General features: G+C 45.6%; 1 protein-coding gene across 3 annotated transcripts in view; it reads right to left on the bottom strand.

Moving 5' to 3' along the window:
- LOC135447869 (ligand of Numb protein X 2-like) overlaps window positions 1–16,940 on the bottom strand; it is a 30,184-nt gene extending 13,244 nt beyond the window's left edge. For 2 of the 3 annotated variants that reach the window (XM_064713039.1, XM_064713037.1), the window contains exons 1-3: window positions 16,735–16,940; window positions 3,137–3,572; window positions 480–706 (exon numbers count right to left, since the gene is read on the bottom strand). In XM_064713039.1, coding sequence (XP_064569109.1) covers window positions 480–706; window positions 3,137–3,525 — 616 coding nt within the window. In that variant the 5' untranslated portion in view covers window positions 3,526–3,572; window positions 16,735–16,940. Of the gene's footprint in view, window positions 1–479; window positions 707–3,136; window positions 3,573–12,478; window positions 12,631–16,734 lie in introns of all 3 variants that reach the window. The other variant, XM_064713038.1, reaches the window with a different exon arrangement.
- Between the last annotated feature and the right edge of the window lie 5,698 nt (window positions 16,941–22,638).

The following is a 22,638-nucleotide window of genomic DNA, read 5'->3' on the forward strand; positions in this document are numbered from 1 at the left end:
TGCTTCCAGAGCTGCCTGTTAATCAAAACCTAACTTATGCTACAAAAACACCAGGAGGGAGGTACTGACCACTCCAGGAAACTGACTGTATATTTAACTTTCCTAACAAGATTAACAAGAACCTGGAACACTTCCTAGTTACTAATTATCTGGCTTCTGCAAGGGCTTTAAGCACTCCACGTTCACGCTGACAGGGACTGCCTTTGTTTCTCCACAGAACACTGCAAGTACTCCCTGCAATCTCACAGAGTTTCTCCAAATGGTTTTGTACAGTTCTGTGCCTGTGAGCAGACTCTGCCACCCCTGATGCACATGAATGAATCTCTCTTCTGGTGAAGACATGACCACTAATGGCTGAGTAGCACTGATGATGTCTGACAGTCTGGGGGCACTTACAAATTGAATTTCCTGAGATAATTGCCTCATTGGTGTATCATGAAAGGTAAATACATAGTTCCACTTCTGTACCAAACTCTCACCTTCCTCAGTCTCCTCAAAAGCTGGATTGACCAGTCCAGGCTCTGCAGTCCCCAGTGACACCACAGCAGCTCCAGAGCTTTCTGCCACAAGTGAGGAGCCTCCACCTGGGAGCTCTGGATCCTTGGGTGAGTTTGTGTCCCCCTTGGCAGGAGGCTCTTCCTTCCCTTTGGAAATGGGGCTCCTTTTCCTCTGGAGCTCAGATTTGTATTTCTTAAAGCCAGGACACCTGCAGAGAGATTGGCAGGGACTGTCAGTGACTGTCTCTGCCTGGCCAGGTGAGCCAGCACATGAGAGCTCTGACAAACCTGTGGGAAGAAGCTGCTTCCAGATCTCACCAGTGCACTCCTGGTTTCTCAGATGATAAAACTGATTCTCATTTGACCTTCAGTTTCTACTTATACAAGTATCAGCTTAAGTGCAGTGGCTTGTTATTTTACCACTTTTGAAATTATTAAGCAAATTAATTGAAAAATAAGAATGTAATAGAAACAGGAGTCTCCTTTGCTAAATATTTACCTGGTAAACAATCCATAAAGAAAACAATCCCTATTAAATATAAGCAAATACTGAGCTCTGACGTAGTAGAGATCACTGTGAACTGTACCTTGATACAAAGAAAGTGGCTCAGGTTTCAAGCTCAGCTTTGAATTAGGCTTTGTTTTAACACACCAGCTACACACAGGAGCAGCAAGGGAGGATTGGGAATTTTCTGTTGTGGAATGAGAAATGAGACCTGACCCAGGACCTGGTGCACTCCCAGGCCATGCAGGGGATGGCTCTACCTGAATGGGAGTAGCTGAATTCCTGATCCCACTGGCTGCTCCCCAGAGGGCACAGGTCCCAGAACTGGGATGTAATTGGATGCAGATACATCAGCAGCCTGTCTCAGCACTAATGGGTGAGGAAAAACAGCTCTTTTATCACAAATATTTATTAAAAAGGTGAGGAGGTGATGTATGCAAAAGCATCACTTTCAGAGACATGAGTAGTATTGGGTGTTTACCAGAGTCACTTTTCAAATTAAACTCTACTTTTTACACTCTGGCTAAAGAAATCTCATGCCAGTATTACTTCCTCTGGTTTATTTCTGCTCATTTATTCTCCAAGCAATAAAATATCCCTGAACTTAATGACAGAAGCTGAGTGATCCTCTTGTGTGTGCACATGTCCCTCTCTTAAGATACCAAAACACAAATTCAATTTGCAAAAGGCAGGGAAATCCCCCAAGAAAATAAGTTACTATGTGCTTCTTATTTCCTTAAATCTTCTCCTATCAGTTAATCTCACTTAAAACAAGAGAACACACTAATCCCAGTGCAATTTTCTTATCTGGTTTTTTTTCAGTCTGATGATCCAGTTGCACCCAGAGCCCAGGTGAAATAGCCTGGAATCCTAGAATACTCTGTCCCCAAGAAAGATACAAACAACTGTGGAATATATAGGAGAATGCTACAGTTTCCAGCAGGTCTCTAATGTAAACATTGGAGGTGCCTCTCTCCCTCCCCTGTGTGTAACTGCCGTGCCAGAGGGATTACAGAGTGACAGGAGTTTACTGATAGCAGGGCAGATTTGCAGAGCAGAGGGAGGCCCAGCCCTGGTGTGAGCCATGGCCCCAGCCTGAGCAGCCAGGACAAAGGGCTGCTCAAGAAAAAGCAGATTATAAACTTTCACTGAAGGGAAAGGAGCACCCAAGCACCTTCCATCCCTTCCCCTGGCTCTAACACAAACTCTCAGCTCATGGGGACTGAAGACAATGATAACACAAGGGTCCATCCTTTGTTAGGATGGAGCTGCAAAGGTATCCTAAGTGTACCTGCTCCCTGGCTGGCTTATTTTAAAAACATGTCATTGCCACAACAAACTACAACAGAGCTGAATGAAACAGCCTGTGGCACTTCCCATTGCTGACAAATGCACCTTGCCAAGGAAGCTCTGTTCCACCTGCAGCAGGGCTTGCCCTCAGCTCCCCTCCCTGCAATCATTAACCAGGCAGGAACAAGGGTTCTCCATGCACCATGGCAAGAGCTCTGTCACCTGCACTCCCTTTAAAGTGACAATGTCCTGCCTGCCAACAGCCCAGCCAGCAGGGAAGCACCAACAAGTCTCCCTTCCTCTGCACAAGAGGAACAGAAAAAAAACACCGTAGTAATTTTCATTTGCTTCTCTTTCTCAGCAAAAGAATGAGAGAAGATAATGGAATTATAAGTAGGTGTTTCAGCAAGTGCATAATGTGCAGCTTGGAGGGACTTGCACTATTTGAATCAAAGCCTTACGTATTGCACATCTTAATTGGACCAATTAAACTGGCAGCACTGCACAATCCTTGCTTTCAGAGCCTTGACTTTGTGCCTTTCTTCTCTGCACAAGGGAAACAAGAATAAGCTTGTTTGTTTGTAACAACTCCAGAGCTGGCAGCCCAGCTCAGGACCCACAGATGTCTGGGTGTTTGACAGGTTTAGCATCTGCAGACAGGCTGAAGGTGAGCAGCTCAGAGCACACACACAATTACACTGTCCTCACCCACCCACCTCTGCAGCCTCACCCTGCCTGCTCTGGTGTCCCACCTTGCCCCAGCTCAGGGAGCTGCTCTGGGAACAGAGGGTTCTGATAAGCAGCACAGCACCCTGGCAACGACAGCATGGAAAGGGGAATGCACCTGTTCTGCAGGTGAGCTTCCAGCTCACAGCGCTGCATGCTCTGCTGGCACTCAGCCTTGAAAGGACACAGCACAAGCAGCTTATCCAGCAGGTTCCTCACCAGCAGGCTGGACTTGTGGCACTGCTGGAAGGAGAGCTTCTTGCGGTCCATGGGGCAGAAGCTGTACTCCTGCATGAAGTTCTCCAGGCACTTGAAGCAGTAGGTGTGCCCACAGGGCGTGTCCATGGGCTGCAGCAGGGGCTGCAGGCAGATGTGGCAGATGAGCTCATCGTCCACCTCGTCCTGGAAGTTGTACAGGTGATTGTCCAGCAAGGGGTGGGCCTGGCCACACTCACAGCACAGCTCGGGGACCTGGGACGCGCTGTCCTCGGGGACGGGGTCAGCCATGGCAGCAGCAGCAGCAGAGATTGTCACACAGCAGCTCTGCCACACACCTGCAGGGAAAGGAGAGAGAGATTTCCAGCCAACTGCCTGCTTTAAATGCAGCCCATTACAAATTAAACTGTATTCCTGCCTTGAGCTTCCTCCCCCAGAACCTGCACCCCCACCTGGCCCCACAGGGCTCTTCCTTCCAGAGCCACCCTGGGAATGAACAGCCCAGGGAGCAGAGCATGCAAGGACCTTGCTCAGCACAAGGTTTAAGCACGTGGATAAACTGAGGCTTAAACTTTACACACACACACACCAGAGACAGACTAAATAAACACAGGGACTAGGAAAGCTGAGACAAAAGCTGCAGGTTCTTGATAGAGAACAAGCCAGACAGGGAAGGGAAAGGAAGGATACACAAGACAGTGATTTTTAAACTTCCTCTGGCTTTTCAGATTACACCAAATCTTTTAAAGACACGTGTGGTGAAAAGTCAGTTTGGGGATGTCCTGGTTTGAAAAGGAAGTGAGTTTTTGGGATGCTGTGGTCGAACCAATAGGTGCTCAGATTTGAATATTGGCACCTGCTGTGGCCACTGAGGACATGGATACTCCTCTGAGAACACAGGGGGTTAAAAGCAGGTCTGGTTGTTAGGATTATTGTTTTGTATCTTGGGGGGTGGGGAGGATGAGGCAAAAGAAGAGGAATAAATTTCAAAAGAAACTTAAATCTAAACCACATTTCCTTCCTTTCAAGCCCACTCCCTTTAAAAAAAATTGTTTTAACAAACAATACATTGTTCCCCACTCATCCATGCCTAAGCTCCCCCATGGAAACAAATTTCCTATAAAAAGACTAAAGCTTCCTAAGTGGAAAAAACGTAAAGAATAGTCCACATCATTTGTTGCAAGGTTATAGAGAGAGAATTGAGCCTCTGCTCCTTTCAGCCAGGGAGAGCAGGATAAGGGACAAACTGAGTCCTTGTAGCTGCTGCTCTGATTTTAACAGAAATGTCTTTAGTCAGATCCATTTTGAATCTTGCCTGTTGTAATTAAATATAAAATTCACTTGAGTTTCCTAGCAGATTACAGGCACAGGGATGGCTGCAGGGAGGATTTTTTTAACCTGGCAGTTATTTTAATGAAGTAGGAAGTGTGGTATTAAAGGAAGCAAACTACATGGCACGGTGAGGGGTGTTGTGCTGATGTTTTGAGGAGTTTGTGATTGGTGGGGTTTTTTTAAGTAAAGAATCCCAGACTCTGAAAACAAAAAAAAAATTACAAAACTGTGATGAAATGGAAAATTTCTGAAAGATGATGTGGAAAATACCTGAAAACAATGACTTTATCTGGAACAGGTAAGCAAGAGGGAACACTGGTCTGCACCAGTGCCTGGAGGACACAGCTGGCACTCAGCAGAACTCGGGAGGAGGGGAGACAGGAACAATAAGATAGCAGGAACGGCAAGAAAAAATTAGTCATGGGTTTCTAATAAAAACCATACATCACTCCAATTAATTGTCAAGGTAAGTCAGCTACTTAATTAAAGGAAGAATGTATCACCAACAGAATCAGCCATTTCACAGGCGAATTCTTTACCCAGCCACAGGAACATGTTCACTTCAAAAGATTAAAACATCACTGTCACAGTTCCAGGTGGGTACAACAGGAGTTATTTGCTGCTCTCCCCTGCTGCAGTGCCAAGAAAACATCTTCCCCTGGAGGGAAGCAGGCTGGGTGAACATCCCTGACCCCTCTGTTTGCATTCCCTCCTTAACCCCTGCATGGCTGACTCCCAAAAAAGGCACAGCTCAGACAGCACCATGGAAATGAAAGCTGCTGTGTCCATGGGATCCTCTCTCAGAAATCTGCCTGCTCTTGGTGCTTGCCTCCAGTTGAAACAGGCAGCCCTTCTGTTTGCCTTCCTGGCCTTTTTGCCTGCCTTCAGCTGATCTTGAATGACCTTACAGGTGCAAAAGGAAGATTTCAACATCAGACCATCACTTAACATCTCCTCAATTGTAATCAATCAGCTCAGCATCACCAGGTAATGAAATAAGGAGCTTCTAAGGCAAACAGTACCAATCAGAAATACTTGTGCTTCGGGTTGGACTATTTGCATAAAACTTTGGCAGGTGATGAAACAAATCCACTTTCTTAGCAAAAACAAACCTCACAGTAATTTTGCTGATAAACTACTTTTATTGGGGGGGTTTTCAGATTATTTATCAAATTAATTCTCTGCTCTGTGTTTAAAGGTTACCCAAGATGAATCCCATTGATGAGTAATTTCTGAGTAATAACTTGTGGAAGATAAAAGTGTCACCAAAATTTTGCTTCTCCAAGCTGATCTGTTGTCTCACTCCTAGATCATTCAAACCAAGGGGTGAAGATTTCATTTAAAGGTGCCCAGGTGAATTTTACTTTTCCACCACTGTCCCTTCGACGAGGACACTGCTGCAGACAGCAGGGAACCCAAACCTCAGTGATGAAACCCAGCCCAGAGCCTTGGGCAAGGCAGGGCTGAGTGAGCAGCACGGGGAGGGCACAGGCTCAAACAAGCCTCCCCTGCTCTGGGACTCAGGCACTCAGCAGAGCTTCTGCAGGGGAAGAATTGCTAAAATCTCATCCAGCACAGACCTTGCTGCAGCCCAACAAGGCAGAGTTGAAGTGTGGAGGAAATCAGTGTTTCATCATAACAGGCCTGGCTCCCCTCAGCTTCAATGAGCCACCCTCAGAAGTCAGCCCAGAGAGCCCACAGGATCCAGCTCTGCAGGGCAGTGATACAAATTCAACCCTTTGCAATCCAATCTCAGCTCCTCATTCCAACCCCCAAAGGCCAGACCAACCCAATCCACCCCTCCATCCTCGTGTTGCTTTTTTTGTTCCATCATTCCCCACTCTCAGCAAAGGGTGGCACCTTCCCTGCTGCTGCCTTTCCCAGAGTTCTGGAATCTCCCCATGCCTTTTCACCCACATCATGAGGGAGTCACAACATCAGGATCCAGCTTGGTCTCCAGTTGCTCCACACTGACTGCATGGAATTGTTAAAGCCTGGCAGGGACATGTGCTGCTCTAAGGGACTCTGCTCTTCTAAAATGCCTCTAGATCAGAATTATTTGGAGAGTAACACACCCTACCCCTATGCCTAACAAATAAATGAAGGAAATAGACCAGCAGAAATCTCTTTATATTTCCTAATTATCCCATAAGGATCTCTTTGGGATCACCTTTATCTTTACTGTATTTAAAAAAACAAACAAAAAAAAAATTGTTTTTCAAGCCAACCAGTGTTGGCTTTTTTTTAAGTAGGATTCCTGGTACTGTAACACTGACTCAAAGACTAGACTTTTTTTTTTTAAATGATGACTTATCAGGTAGTCTAATCTGTATTCCTGCCAAAGCAAGACTATTCCTGACAATGTTAGCACATTGCCTATTCTTGTTTTAGCTCTGCCCCCCTGCACATCTACAGCACTGTTAATAGCTCTGGGAGGGGTCTGCCAAGAACCACAGCAGGCACCATTCCTGGTGGGCAAACTGCTCATTCCCTGCCCAGCAGCCCAGACTTGGCAATAGAACTGATGACTCACAGCTTGGAGAAAAAAAAAATGAAAAGCCTTTTTAAAGAAAGGGTGATTATCTAAGAAATCTTCCCAGCCCCGTGCCTCCACTTGTGCAGTGACTGAGTGAGCAGGAGCTGTGCCTGTGGTACCTGGCTCCACATTCTGCAGAGGGGGGCATATGTGGCCCGAAGTTTAGAGTCCGGCTGCTGAGGGCGAAAGGCCGACGCCCCTCTGCAATTCCTGGCCAGCGCCCTTCGGCGTCTGAGGGCCTCGGGCTGTGCTGGCTGCGCCTGGCGCACACCGCTGGGATTGGGGAGGAATGGAGCTGACCATTTCCCGGGGGTTAAACATCGGTTTATTGAAGGTGTTGCGGGATCCAAACACGGGGAAACCAACCGGGAAGAAGTTCATCCATAGGGGATGAAACAGGATTATAAAGGAGGGGGGGGGGGTACAGGCGGAACCAATCGGGAAAGGTGAGGGGATGAACTTCACAGAACTGACACTCCATGGAGACCAATAATCAAAAGGTAAAGGAGGTGTCCTGGGACCCCAGCCAGCCACCATCTCCAGAGAGGAGAAGGTTCTCGAAACCTGGGAGGAGAAAGGGGGTGATTGACTGGACAGGGAGGAAACAACTTTCACTGATAAGGGAAACCAGGGGAGGAGCAATTACACATCGGCAACTATGAATAGCGGTTACTATGGCAACTTAGCTGACAGGCTAGCAGTGGCGGGAAAAACTGGGGGAACGAAACCATTTTACACATAATAGGGGAGAACAATACATAAATTGGGGGAATAACACAAGAAACTTAACAACACACTACAACAACATTCCAGCTCCAGCTTATCACCAGCATTCCCAAACACTGCTCTGCCTCTGCTTCCCTGTGCCACTCTCGGTGTAGAGCACAAATGAAAGCTCTGTTCAAGCCAAGCCTGTCTGCTGACATAATTCCAGCATTTGGTACAAATGAATTTTGGCCATAATGTATCCACCTGAATTTCATTTCTTTGAGGGGTAACAGTGCTGCTATTCCCAATTAAAAACTGAGAAATTCCATCACCAGAGGCTAAGACAGACCCACAGAGGCAGCAGCCCCTGGGAATTTAACACTTTGTTATAGCTCTGAAGTGGATCTCAATGGACCCACCTAAGGCCACATGGGAAACTCCTGGGGAAAAAGAACAACCCAAACAAAAAAGAATAAAGTCAAGCCTGTTTCTATTAACTAACTGATTTCTAAAACCACAAATACGGTGAGTAAGCAGATCACATTCCACATTGCAAAACACAGAACCACGCAACCAGTCTGCAGCAAGGACACAAAACAGATATGTAAAATTCTTCCTGAAGGATATGGGTGACTAGAGAATGTCTCCAACAGCTGAAGTTAAGAAATAATTTTTAAAAAAATCAAATAATTGGTTCTCAATATTAAAAAGAGAGGTGTGTCATGGGAAATATTTTAGAAATGCTATGGTTTATGCTATGGGGCAGCTGGAGGTTAGCACTGACATGGTGATAAAGAAATATTGGGCTGAAAACCCAAATAAAAGCTGGTTTGGGGACTGTGGGGCACGTGCCCCACATCTGCTATGTAACACTTCACTGCAATAATGATGTCAGTTATTATATTTATAACAACATTTCCCTGGGAGACTGGAATTGCAACATTCCAACTAAAGGCTAAACAATTAATTAATTTTTTTGGGGCTGGACAAAACAAGCCAGCACAATCTGGATGAAGATGGCTGAGGGCACTGACCAAACCTAAAAGCAAGTTCCAGATGGATTCTGATGGAGCAAACCCAATCCTCTAGAAATAAAACATGACAAAAAGGGGCAGAGATTTTCCTCAATGTTTTTAAATAGTTTTCACTCAGTTAAGAAGCTTTGTGTTTCACAGAATGGTATTTTTTTCCATTCCAGAGACAGAAAAGTGCATTGAAAATGTGTTTTGTATCAGGGGGGCTTTGGCTGAATTTCATCACTGCTGTGAAGAAGGGTTTATGAAATGAGACAGATTTTCTAGAACAGGCACCCCAGTCCTAAATGAACACTTCCAGTGGGTTACCACAGCATTTCACAACCCCTTAGTTTACAACAGTGGCACAGCAAAGTGTTGAAATAGCAGAGGATTTTTATAAACAACATTGAAAGAGATCAATTTTACAAAAAAAAAAAAAAAAACAACACCAAACCCAAGAATGGTTTCAGGTGTTGATACAATTTCCTACTATTTTTATGATTTTCTGATATGGCTGAAGATCAGCCACTGAATGTAAAAATCTTCTGGAAATGCTGCATTTATGCAGCTAAATAAGAAGCAGCCCTTTCAGTGACTGAGCTTGCCTTGAAGCCAGAGGATTTCTAATGAGTGAGGATTAAATACTCCAAGAGTGACTGCTCAGCACTTGTGTGAACATTTGGACTCAGAAACTCTAAATCAAAGCTGCTTTACTGTAATCAATATCAAGAAAAATGGAAATTGAAATTTCCATTGTCCCCACCAATTTTTATACCCATTCTCTAACCAAATGTGAAAATAAGTTGTATTTAAACTCCCTGGTGTTTCTGTGCTCATTAACAATTTGGTATTTTATCTGCCCCAGCTTCTGGGCAAGTATCTCTTTTCTCCACCAGAAAACAGAAAGCCAATTGTATTTCCATTAATTACAATCAGAATCCTTATCCTGTTAGTCCAGGATAACAACCCATCCCAGGAAACCCTATCCTGAGAGATGAGCTGAAAGGCTTGAGCAGAGCAGGAGTTTTCTGCTGAGCAACTTGTGCAGCATCAGCTCTGCAGCATTGATGGATTTCCTTTTTTAACAGAACTCACTTCCAGACAGATTTTAAAAATTCTAAATTTGATAAAAATCTTCCAGACTTTTATAAACAACCTGTCTGGTTAGTGTATCTGAAAGTTTAACACAAGGAAAGATTTGTTTAAATCTTTCCAGTTTAAAAATCTTGCTAGCAATCAACAGTTTAAATTGTGAGCACTCTTAATTTGAGCAGAATGAAAAGTTGACATGAAAACTTAAAAAATTGGTACTTATAATTTATTTCTCTCACTACCAAATGCTCAGAACATTTGCTTCTCTCTCAGTTCATGATTGCACAGGGCAGTAACTCTCTCACAGGACCCAGAGTGGTAAAGCAGCAGGGCTAAACAAATGTAATCTCAAAAATGAATCCCAGTTCTTTCTGCAGAGCAGGAGGATCTGGAGTTATCATTCTGTTAATATTATCTGGGTAACAAGAGCCAATAAACATCCTCTCTCCTCCCTTCTTTGGGAATTAAGCTTTCCACCTACACTCTTCTTCCAAAGGGGATCCAACAGTGACTATTTTAACATGCTCAGAAAAAATGGAAACATTAAATGCCATCAAATTGAAGAGAAGAGCTGCAGAAAAAGCTGATTTATTGATGTATTTCTCCCTGCTTTCTCACCCTTGCAAGATGCTTCCACTACATCCACCCTCCTTTTCTGCAGCACATTCCACACAAACATGCATGTTGCTCATTTTGTGCTCACAGGAATCCTTCAGTCACTTAAATCAATTTGCTTCTTTGCAGAATTTGACTCAGATATTCCTATGGAAGTTTTATCACCAGAGGGGTGGATTGCCTTTATTTTTTTTCTATTGTATCTGTAATCTTCTCTCTCCAGGAAATTAAATTCTCCCACCTCCACCCTCACCTACATTTTCAATTTGGCAGCTATCTACAACTCCATCCCTAAAAATCAGTTTGATGTTTGTGGGAGAAGCTTTCTACAAAGAAAGAAAGAACCCAGTGCTATTATTTAAGAATTTAATCAGTAATTAATAATCAAAGCTTCTCCTGCAACTCAAACAAACAGCTCAAAACCAAACAAAGAGGGATTAGGAGATGTGATGTTAAGATTTGGGTTCATCTGAATATCTGGGAGCACGCTGACTTTCCAAAGAGCTGTGCTTGCTCCTGGGAGCATGAGGTAAAAATCCAGTGTGTAATGGCTACAAATGAGTATCAGCTGCTGTTATCTCACCCCTGCCTGTGTGTGTACTCCAAATTCCCTCCTTACAGACAGAGGTGAAAGCAAACTGCACACCCCTGTCCATCTGTGGTCTCTATTGCAGCACAGCACTTCCAAAGGACACACGGGAAGAAGCAGACTGTGCACTGTATTTTATTAAACTGGATGTTTTTAAAGCCCCTGTTTGAATAATCTCACCGGGGTGGTCACATCAGAGATATTTAAATGTAATGTGAGAAGGGAGGAGGCGGGAAGAGAGAGACTCTTGCTTTTGGGAGACAAAAGGTATTTCTGTAGCTCTAAGCCTTGCTGTCTTGTGAGAAACTCCTACAGAGCTTTAATCTTTATCACATTCTATCAAAGTGCTACTTTAAAATTAATTTCAGTTAAAAGAAATTAATCTTGGCTACTCTCAGCCTTAAGCACAAAATAACTCATTTTCTAAGTTGGTTAAAACACAAACAAGGAACTCTTGTTTTCTACAAAACTTTACCACAAGCAATCCAGCAGCATGAAAGCAGTTTTGCACCTGGAGATGAAATATTTCCTATCAACAGTCACAGTTTTTAAACATCACAAGCACCAGATTAGGGCTTTGCTGCAGGATAAAGAAGCACAGAACTCCTCATTACCTGGTCCAAGTCCCAGTTTCAGCAGCACTATTTTTTTTAAATGATGCTCTGTTTAAAGAGTTTGGCACTTGGAATCTCAGCTCCACAAAATAAACCCAAGGCAGGATGGCTGGGAGTCATTGCAGAGGGTCCAGCACATTTCCCCTGGCTGGCTCTTCTTTCCCAACAGCTCCTGTGCCCGATGCCATGGGTGACAGCAGGGTGACAGCAGGGTGACAGCAGGGTGACAGCAGGACACATCACCCTGCTCAGACTTCCTTTCACGGGCTGAGAGGGCTTTTTATGCAAAGCACTTTCCAGCCCAAGCTTGTTCACACTAACTAAAAAAGCTGAATTAAGAGGTAATTAAGTCTGTAATTCCCCTTTACATTCCATCTCACCCTCAGATCGTGGTAAAGGGGAAAGAAAGAAAGGGAAAAGAAAGAGAGGGAAAAGAAAGAAAGAAAGGGAGGAAGGAAGGGAGGAAGGAAGGAAGGAAGGAAGGGAGGAGAGAAGAAGAAGAAAGAAAGGGAAAAGAAAGAAAGAAAGGGAAAAGAAAGAAAGAGAAAAGAAAGAGGGAAAAGAAAGAAAGAAAGAAAGAAAGGGAAAAGGAAGAAAGGGAAAAGAAAGAAAGGGAAAAGAAAGAAAGGGAAAAGAAAGAAAGGGAAAAGAAAGAAAGGGAAAAGAAAGAAAGGGAAAAGAAAGAAAGGGAAAAGAAAGAAAGGGAAAAGAAAGGAAGAAAGGAAGAAAGAAAACAAGTTACCTTCATTTAAACAAAACGAAACCTTCTCAAACTGTGGCTCCCCAGGGCAGCTGCAGCTGAGTTTGAAGTGAACCTAAACTCTGCCAGTGCCTCTGGGTAGGCAGAGCTGCTGCAACCAGCAGTGTAATGCCCTTCACCACAGGTGACAGCTCCTAAGTAAATAATGAAACAGCAGAAGTCAAAAAAAAAAAAAAAAAAATCTCTGGATTATGATTACCTTTCCCTAGAGACAGACAGATCAGTCTTAGATCTCATTTTCAGAAGTCTTGAGATATATTCTGCTGTTTAACACCTCTGTGTTAATGGCTAATGAGCTCACACAGTTGCACATGGAATTGAAGGTGCCTTTTCATCCAATTTCATGCAGTTTCTCCTGGTGCCTCTCACTGACTTCAGACAACCCTCACAGCTGGGGGAAGCAGAACTGCAAGAGGCATTTTGGGATGTGTTTCTTTCTGTTCAAATCTTATCCTGGCCCCAGCAGCAGGACTTTAAAACCCGTTGTTATCTTGCCGTACGGGGCACATATTTGCAATATGAGTGAATTGATAATTGTATTTTCCCTTGTTCTAAAAATAAATTTCAAACGGGAGGGGCTGAGGGAGCTGAAGCAACAGAGCAAAGTCCTTGAGCTGTTCCCAAATCAGCGCAGCAGCCACATTCCTGCTGGGCCGTGAGGGACCTGAGCTGTGGGAGGGAAGGGAGGAATCTCCTTTCTCTGCTGAGAAATTGGGCTAAAGCAGCCCCAGGTGCTGCTCTCACAGGGAATTCAATTAACTGCGTTTTAGCCTAAGGACTAAAAGGCCCAGGAGAGCCATTGTGTTTATTTTTCTGTATCCTCCTCGAAATAATCACGCGGCAATTTTTGTTCCCGTGCTCAAGAGGAAATCCTCAGCTCTCGGTTCCCAGGGCAGGCACTGCTGGCTGTTATTTATTTGCTGTGTAGGGATCTGCAAGAGCATTTATGAGGTGAGAAGAATTTCTCTGTTATCAATCCCCCACTCCTAGATAAGTCTGGGAACTTTACAGATAGGGCTGCTGATGATTTACTGGGCTTTCAATAACGGCCACAGGGATGTCACAGGTGAGTCCCTTGAACCCTCAGGGAAACAGGGCAAGTTTATCTCAACTCCTTTTAACTGTCAGAAAATCAGCTTTAAAGAGACTCTGCTGCAGCTGTTTACAAAACTTGCATGATTTAAGGTACAGGTAAAGAATAGGCAAAGTTAGACAATACTTTTAAAAAACACATAATCCCTTCTAGTGCTTCCCTTGGAGAATATTCCAAATTAAGAACACTGCAGACTCCAAACAAAATTTGCACAGGGAACCTCTAAACTTAGGGAATCACTTAGGAGATCACATATATATATAAATATATATATATTAAAAAATTTTAAAGCCTTTGCCTGTAAGCTGCTGATTGTCTCTCCAAATTAATCCAACTTTATTCCATTTCCCTCCTTCCAGCCTTAAGTGCTTTTTCCTGGACCAGCACAGTAACTCTTGCTGCTCATTCATCTAAATCCCCTCTAACCCTTTAGATGGCTTGTGAGATACTGACTCATGGGCAATTTCTTATCTGAAATATCAGAAAAACTGCCAGATATTTTCATATTTTCAAACTCCATTGGTGTCAAGAAATTGTCTAAGCCAAGAGCAACGTTTTATGTGCTATAAATCAGGGAGCATAAACCGATGAGGGACTGTCAAATGCAATTCCTAACAACTGTACGAGCAGCACCACTAAAGGAAACTGAGAAGGAAAAGCCAAACAAGAGGGTTTTGTATCAAACCAGCAAAACATATTCAGGCCTGTGAGTAAGGCAACAGCTGCAACTCCTCTGGGGAGATCCACACGAGCAGAATGAAATGATGCAGCTTCATTTTCAAAGTGAAATCAATAGAGCTGTTGCAGCAGGAAGTTTTTATTTTAATGCAGAAAATAAGAGATATATGGCAGTGCAAGGAGAAGAGAAAATACAGCAGGGGTGTTTAGTGAGCTCCAGGTAGTTTATTATGCAGTGATATTTATTCTTTTAGGTATGGAAGGCTAAGACTCTACAATCCCATATATGAGTAAATTCTTTTATTAACCACATTTGGGGAAGTACTGCACTACTGTAGTTTACAAACCCATTAATTAAAATTTGTGAGAGTTACTGGAATTGCCATTCAGGGAGCACTGAGTTTCTCCAGAATCAATCTCAAGCTGTTTCATCAGCTATCTCCAAACCTCGGGGGGTTTTTGGAGGTCACGTAGCTGCCAGGTCCCTCCTGGAGCTGCTCCTTCCACCTCTCTGAGCCCTCATTCCCCAGCCCATATGGTTGGGTTGGTTTCTTAACTCTTTCTTTTTTAATGATTTGGTTAAAAACTTGAAATTTGTCATTCAACAGATGGTGCTTTTTGCTGCACACCCAGGTCCTTCTCTGCCGTTCATCCCACGGGGTTTATGGCAGTGAATCCCCGTTATTTAAATGCATCCCATCTGCACCCAGCATGCATGATAACACTCAGGGAGAGTGAAGGTGTGGATTTCCAGCAGGGCTGACTTTTCCAGCTGGGGAGTCCCCAGAGGAGCTTGGCCTCCTGTTTATCATTTCCCCGCTCCATCCCCGGCCATATGACCCCTTTGTTTTGCCCTGCACAAGCGCTGGTGCTGTTCTGACTTCAAAAGCTGGTCCAGAGAGCAAATCCCTTTGGGGGAGGGAATAAATATTCCCACTGCCTTAGGCCCTTTCAGCAGCAGACACACTACATCTGCTCGGGGAAATGGTGAAAGACGACTTGGAGTGTGCAACTTCAGAGAAAGAAGTTTTGTTTTGAAGGAGCCATGTGTGCAATCTGCTCTCCCTCGGCTGGAGAGCTGCCAGAAGAGCTCCGGCATCAAGGACAAACGTCAGCGCCGTCCCTCAAAGGCACAGCACACAACTGGCGCGGCTGCAGGAGAGCTCCAGCCCTCCGCACCACCCAAACCTCGGGCTGCTTGAGCCCCCAGGGCCTTAAGGATTACACAGGACAACTCCGGCCTTCTGTGACAGTGACAGAAACTTCTCTGGGCCGCCAATTATCTTCACTGTGTCCCTGCTGCGACATGCTGCACAGCAGAGAGCTCCCCTGCCACTTACATCTGCGCTTGAGCTGGAATCGCTTTTCCTACGGAAACTTTATGTTCTGGTCCTTTCGCCTTGGCTAAAAAACTGGAGCAGAAGTTTAAATGTGACACTTTTTCGGCTCGGTAAGCAGCAGGGAAGCACTCATTTTGCATTTCTTACTTTCCGGAGGTAAAGTAGGTCCCAAAAACCGCTCAAGGAGTTGAAAGCGCCGTTTCAAGCGGGGCTTAAAGCAAACTAAGCCTGCAGTGCCACCGAAAGGGGCAGTCCCGCTGTCCCTGCCACCTCCTGCGCTGGCATCAGCTGGCTGCTGCCTGCTCTGCTCCTTCTCCATCAGATCTCTCTCCTTCTGACATTACCCTCGAGATAACAAGTGCACCCAGCCGAGCAGAGCACAGCAAGCCCTTCAGCAGCACACAGCCTCACCCCGCTTTACACCCCTCATTAAAAAACCCCTTCTTAAATAAAAATCTTTACAGACAGATGGTTAGTCTTTGGGTTAAACTAAGTTTTATCGTCACCTGTACTTCTCACCTTTAAGGTAATTCCAAAAGGTCCACATCTCCCCTTGCTGTGCTTTGCTTGTTTATCTCAACTCCTATTTATAGGCTTATTTTTCCCTCTGCATTAATTACCAGCAAACTTGCCGACTTTGCCGCTCTCCGTCTCCTAGCAAAGACATTTTTGCCCCGCTGCCTCCCTGCGAGCCCCACGAGCAGAAAACCGCGGGGTTTGGTGTGTCCTGCCCGGGCAGCAGCAGTGAAGAGTTAACCCTGGGGCCGGCAGCCTTCACCTGCGTGCCCGTGTCACTGATAAGGGACATCGGCCGCGGTCACGGCCGAGCCCTCCGCTGGGACAACGGGAGCTTCGGGGCTCCGCGACCCCAACCTCAGCCCGACGGGACCCTCAGGAACCCCGCATCCCCTCAGGGACCCCCCCGAGCCCCTTAAGGTATTCCGCATCCCTTTAGCCCCAGTGCGATCCTCCGAGCCCCTCAAGGGAGTCCCGCGCTCAGCCGGCTGGGATCCCCCGAGTTCCTCAGGGAAGCTCAGCCCGGAGGGAGCCCCGCACCTCCTCAGGGACTCCCACGTCCCTCAGTCCCGGCGGGACCCCCTCACGCCCCCCACACCGTCCCCGCTCACCTGGGGCCGCCGGGGCAGGAAAGGGCTCGCTCAGCCCCGGGATGGGGAGGGAAGAGGCGCTGCAAGCCCAGCGCCGAGCCGGCCTGCGACGGCGGCGAGCGCGGCGCCTCCACCAAGTTTCCGGGCGGGGAAGAAAGTCGAAACCTACGTGAGAGGAGGAGGAGGAGGCAGCGCAGCCGCCCAGGTGTCACTCGCCCGCCCGGCACGGCTCAACCCAGCCCTGCCCTCCCCTCACCGCCTCCGCCTCCTCCGCCGCCGCCGCCGCCTCCCCGAGCCGCGCACACCCGGCGGCCTCGGCCCGCCCCGCCAGAGCAGCCGCGGCGGCTGGGGCGAGTCCGGGCCTCGACCGCCGCTGCCCTCAGGGCATCGCCTCTGTCCTCGGGCACGTCCCGAGCCTCGACCGCCCGCTGCCCTCAGGGGATCCCTGCTCCCCTCAGGGCATCCCCGCTGCCCTCGGGGCATGTCCCGGGCCTCGACCGCCCGCTGCCCTCAGGGGATCCTCGCTGCCCTCAGGGCGCGTCCGAGCCTCGACCGTCGCTGCCCTCAGGGCACCTCCCGGGTCTCCACCGCCCGTTGCCCTCAGGGCATCCTCGCTGCCCTCAAGGGATCCTCGCAGCCCTCGGGGCACCTCCCGGGCCTGGACCGCCCGCTCCCCTCAGGGCATCCCCGCTGCCCTCGGGCACGTCCCGGGCCTTGGCTTCCAGTCCCTTCAGGGCATCCCCACTGCCCTTACCACAGTTTCCCCTCGAGGTAGTCCTGCTGCCCTTGGGGCAGCTCCCGCTCCCCTCAGGGCATCCCCCCGCTGCCCTTAGCACAATTCCCCCTCGAGGTATTCCTGCTCCCCTCAGAGCATTCCTCCTTCCCTCACGGCATCCCGGCTCCCTTCGGGACATCTCTGCTGCCCTCAGGGCAATCCCCATCCCCTCAGGGCATCCCTGCTTCCCTCATGCCTGTTTCCCTCCCAGCAATCCCTGCTCCCCTCAAAGCATTCCTGCTCCCCTCAGAGGAAAATATGGCCCTGGATACCAGGGAGTGCTGATTTACCTGTCATTTCTATAAACTCCAAGCAGTTCCAGTGCTCCTCTTAAGGCAACTTCCTGCTTCAAACCAGCAAACTGACAAAACACACACATGGGGTTTAAAAGTTTCCAGGCTGTGTTAGCACTATGTCCAAGCTTGGAATTCCTCCCAAAGAAAGAGACCAACCCCACAAGACCCAACCCATCACAGTCTCTGGGTTATAATTTCTTTCTCTTGTTCATCACACAGCCTTGGAATTGCTCTTTCTGCAGACAAGAGGGTCATGAAGTAATAAAGTAGATTACGTTTGTGACAATAAAGAGAAGAAAGTAGAACTTTGAACCAGCGGTTTAGAGGAGGGTTTATTAGGAAGGGAACTTTTGTACACTGAGGTAATGTAGTCTAGATGGAACTAGCACACACCTGTCTGCATTTGATCATTTAGGATGCCACAGAGTTGCTGATACAGACCTAAATGGAGGGAGGAAAAAGTCCTTTCCATGTCCTGAAAACACCCTCTGTGCTTTAATAGGGCTGGGGATCTGTGTTATTCATTCATTTTCAATAAGTGAGAGACCATCTTTTATTTGGTGACTGGAACTAAATGATATTTAAGGTCCTTTCCAGTCCAAGCCATTCTATAATTTTATATCAGTTTTTAAATTCAATTTGTCCCTTTTGCGTCAAATTTTCTATGGAGTCTTTCTGGTTCATTGCTACCTCATTAATTCATTCTGTTCCCTGTTTTTGTCTGTTGAAGTTAACAACGAAGGACTGGGAGCTGTGCTTGGGAGTGAGTGAGGGATGTTTGTGTGCACAGGTGAGGCTGTAGGAGGTACACCATGTTCTGAAAGAGCAGCAAGGTGCTTTCATTATTTTATTTACATTATTCTTTGAAATGTAGTGGAATTGAGGCACACCAACAATCCCTTTTTACCCACATGAGATCATGTTTCCACAGGACATGAAGTGTAAGGTGATTTTGTACGGCTCAGCTGAGAATTATGATCCAGCTTTTCACATCTATTGATTTTGGTTAGGAAAACTGAAATGTCAGATAGGATTTCCTCTGAAGCACCAAAGCTTAGGAGGCTGGGTAACATCCATCAGATTTCAGGAATAAACCTGGAAATGCATTGCCAGCTCAGACATGAGCACCAGAGCCTGGTGCAGAGACATCAGGCTGGGTGTGCACCCCAACCTCACACCTGAGCCTGAACTCATTAATCCAGAGCTCATTTACACTGAATAGCCTGGCCTGTAAAGAGGCAAAGCTTAAGCTGAGCTTCGTAGGGCTGGAAAACTCCCAAGGGAAGAGATTTAAACCTGAGCACAGAACCATTCCCTCCTCGGTGCAGGGGTGAGGACAGGAAATGAGTATTGGGGAGACAAACCCCAGGGAAATCTGAAATGGATGCAAATCTTCAGAAAGAGGAATTCTGTCAAGTTAGCACTCGCTGGAGATTTTTATCAGCTGTTTCTGGGTGGACAGTGTGACCATACATAATTAAGATCTGGTGAAAGTTTATTGTATAAGCGTGCTGGAATTCTGCTTTGGTTTTGTAATAAAGGAATCCCACTGAGTCATGGCTACTAAATGGACTCACAGAGGACACAGGTCTCTTCTGCAGAGCTAACACAAATTAATTTGTTTTTTAGCCCAGGCAAAAGCAGCCACATTTTAAATAAGGCTTGCCTTGATGACACAAAGACTTTGCTGTATTACTGGTTCCTACCTGCTCCTGTTCCTGCCCTGGCAGCAAGGCACACCAGCCCTTAGCTCTGCACTGTGAACTGACCCAGCTGAAAAACAAACCAGGTGAAAATCTCTATAAATATATTTTGTGTTAAATATATAAACACATTTAAAATAGATGGATATATTTCTAAAGCCAGATGGAGTTCCCCAATCTAGTTTATAATTCAGAGGGGGAATGGATGGATGAGATTCTTCCCTAGAAATGCTAAAGAAACATTTCAGAAGGGCAAAGTAGCTAAATATGAAGCTGATCCTGGTAAAGAAGGATCCCAAACCACAGCTGAATATTCAGTTTGCAAAGTGTAAATTAATTGCTCCACTGGATTGTTGTGCTGGCAGTTCATGTGTTGTGTAAACCTGAAGAGGAGGCTCAGATGTGTTTTGCATGGAAACCATCTCAATATTTGGGAGAGAAATAGTTTCTGGGATAACACTCAAATGTTGACTTTGGTTAAATTGGTGCTGGTGAGAATCTCAGTCAGCTGTGCCTTCTCTGGCACCTCTCACAAACTCTGGTCTATTGATTTTGAAATGCCAAAGTTCTGCATAACTCCGGGAGTTTTTATTTACTAGCACTTCTGCTGAATTACTTGTGTAGCTTTTGAGAGCTGCAAAGACTCTCTATCACAAAATCCAGCAATCTCAGGTTGAGTTTTATCTGCTTTCACTGCTGATAATTTCCTGTGTGTGATTTGTACACTAACCTCTGTGTGGGAAAGATTAATGTCCACACTCCTGTGCAGTGCAAGTGTCAGGATTAAAATGCAGCTTTCTGGCAAAGAGAATTTAAATATCAAGTGAATAAATTTGTGTGTTTACGGATTATGAATTCTTTTCTTTCAGATGATTCAGACAGCTTTTTTTAAATCTGAAAAATGGTGTTCAGTAAGGAAAATAATTGGAAAAATAACAGCAGGAAAATTAGATGAGAAAGCAAAAACATATTACACAAAGATTTACAGATTAGTTTAATCCCATTAAATTTGCATAAAACTTGGTAGCTGTGTGTGTGGCTGTCCTCTTGTGGGAAGGTGCAAGAAATGTACAACTGCAAGCATTAATTTGGGACTCAACTTTGATGTTTCATCACAAACAAAACAAAATTCCCAACCCACACACAAGAATGTAAACACAATTAAAAAACAAATCCCACAAACAAGGAGAGAGAGTCATCCCAGGAATTTATGATCAAATGCCCTGGAATCTCCCTTTTGTGGAAAGCAGAGTGATGGAAGCACGTGTGCATGAGGACCAAGGCCATTCTGGTGAACCCAAGGTCCCAAACACTTTGTTTGGATTCATTCTGCCAGATTCTAGAACTTTCTTTGTTGCTTTCACAGTATTTTGTTGTGTTTGCTGTAAATTAGTGCTACCTGTGCATTGCACACTGTGTTTTACAGGGAGTAGCTGAAGTCCCAGGGTTTGGAATTTATAAATGGCAGCAAACAGATTATTAAAAAATAAAACACAAGAATCTTGGATGTGTTAGTAATGATTTAGGACTACTTTACATTATCTATCCTTGTGGTGTTATTAACAGTGGGCAGTTATTAACAGTGTTGGAGTAGTTTATTTGATGGATCTGTAGGATGTTTTCATTAGATGTAAACAGACTGATTCCCTGCTTCCAGAAAAGTGCCTGCTGGCAGATATAAAGAGGGCATCTGGCTTTTCTTAGGAGGGGAAAAACCCATCTGGCTTTTTGCAGTGGAACAGATATGATAATATAAGGACAAAAAAGAAAAACATTAAAATAATCACTTCCTGGGATTGCTGTTGTGAATAATATTGACACTTGTCCCTTAATTTTGAAATGTTACTGTTGAAATGCTGCAGCTTCTTTGTAACCGACTCAGATTTCTTTTTTGTCACAATGCTTCTGTTGCAGTATTTTCAATGAGAGTTCAGAAATACTTCACCTACCAAAATATGATACTGTACCAATAAATAAAATAATATTTCATTAGGCCAATTTCAGGTCCCACTGAAATCTCCTTTATTATTTTTCAGGAGTGAACTTCTCTTTGTGGTGCTTAGCCCAAGGCCTGACTCCCCTTCGTTATTAATTTCTTGAAGAAAAGAGATAAGGTACTGAGTTTCCAGCAATTATTTCTATATAGCAAGTATGGTGCTCAATTTACTTTACAGCCTGTAATTACAACACTATTCTCTTAGTTCAAACTGATATCAGATACTGAGAAGACTTGATCCAATTCAGGAATATTATCTATACACTTTTGTGCCTGGGAGGTACTGCTGCCCTCTGATACAGAGTCTGTAGTAAATAATGTGTTCCTGCAGGGTTTAGAATTTGACCTCCAGCCACTTTTGTTCTACTAACTGGTTAAAAACAAACTTGGTTTTCTGTGTTTATGAGCTTCTTGGGCAGCTGGGCCGGAGGAAAGGGCTGTGTGTGTCCAGGGGTGTTATCCTGTCCCTGGCAGGAAACATTTCCCCTCGGGCTCCCCAGTGGGGCTGTGCAGCTCTGCTCTTCCTGCAGGAGCCAGGGAATCTGCAGCCCTGCTCCTGTGTGGGATCTCAGCATCTGAGTCCTGAGGTGCCGAGCCACCGAGACCACCCTTGGGGGGCTCGGGAGTCCTGGAATGTTCCAGAAGTGTCTGGTGGCTGGACTTTGATCCTACACGGGAGACGACACCTGTATGAGGACAGGAGGGTTTCACCGGGGTGAATGGTGAAGGGATTGGTTAATTAGAGGGTGAGACACAGGGTTTAGGATTTCTGTACAGGGGGGTTTAGAGAAGTAAGATGGAGGAATTGGGGCATGTCCTGTCCTTCTTCTTCTTCTTCTCCTCCATCTTCTTTGGTGATGGTGGCACTTTTGGATTGGTCATTACTAAAAGTGCACCCGGCAATAAGAATAAATGGTATTGGGGAAAAATGATAAATATTGTACACGTAACCATGGGTATAAAGATAGGTGGCTGCCCGGAGGGCAGCACAGTGTGCTCATGGCTGGCTGCTGAGCAGAGCTCTGTGGGGCCGAGAGAAAATCTTTTAGATAAACAATTAATAAACATAAAAACCGAAAGAAGAACTGAAGCCTCTTCTCGTCCTTCGATACGCGGCTGCCCCAAGGCCACTCCGGGCCTTTCCAGGCCCTTCAA

Source organism: Zonotrichia leucophrys, chromosome 4A (genome assembly GCF_028769735.1).
Source record: "Zonotrichia leucophrys gambelii isolate GWCS_2022_RI chromosome 4A, RI_Zleu_2.0, whole genome shotgun sequence".
Classification (NCBI taxonomy): domain Eukaryota; kingdom Metazoa; phylum Chordata; class Aves; order Passeriformes; family Passerellidae; genus Zonotrichia; species Zonotrichia leucophrys.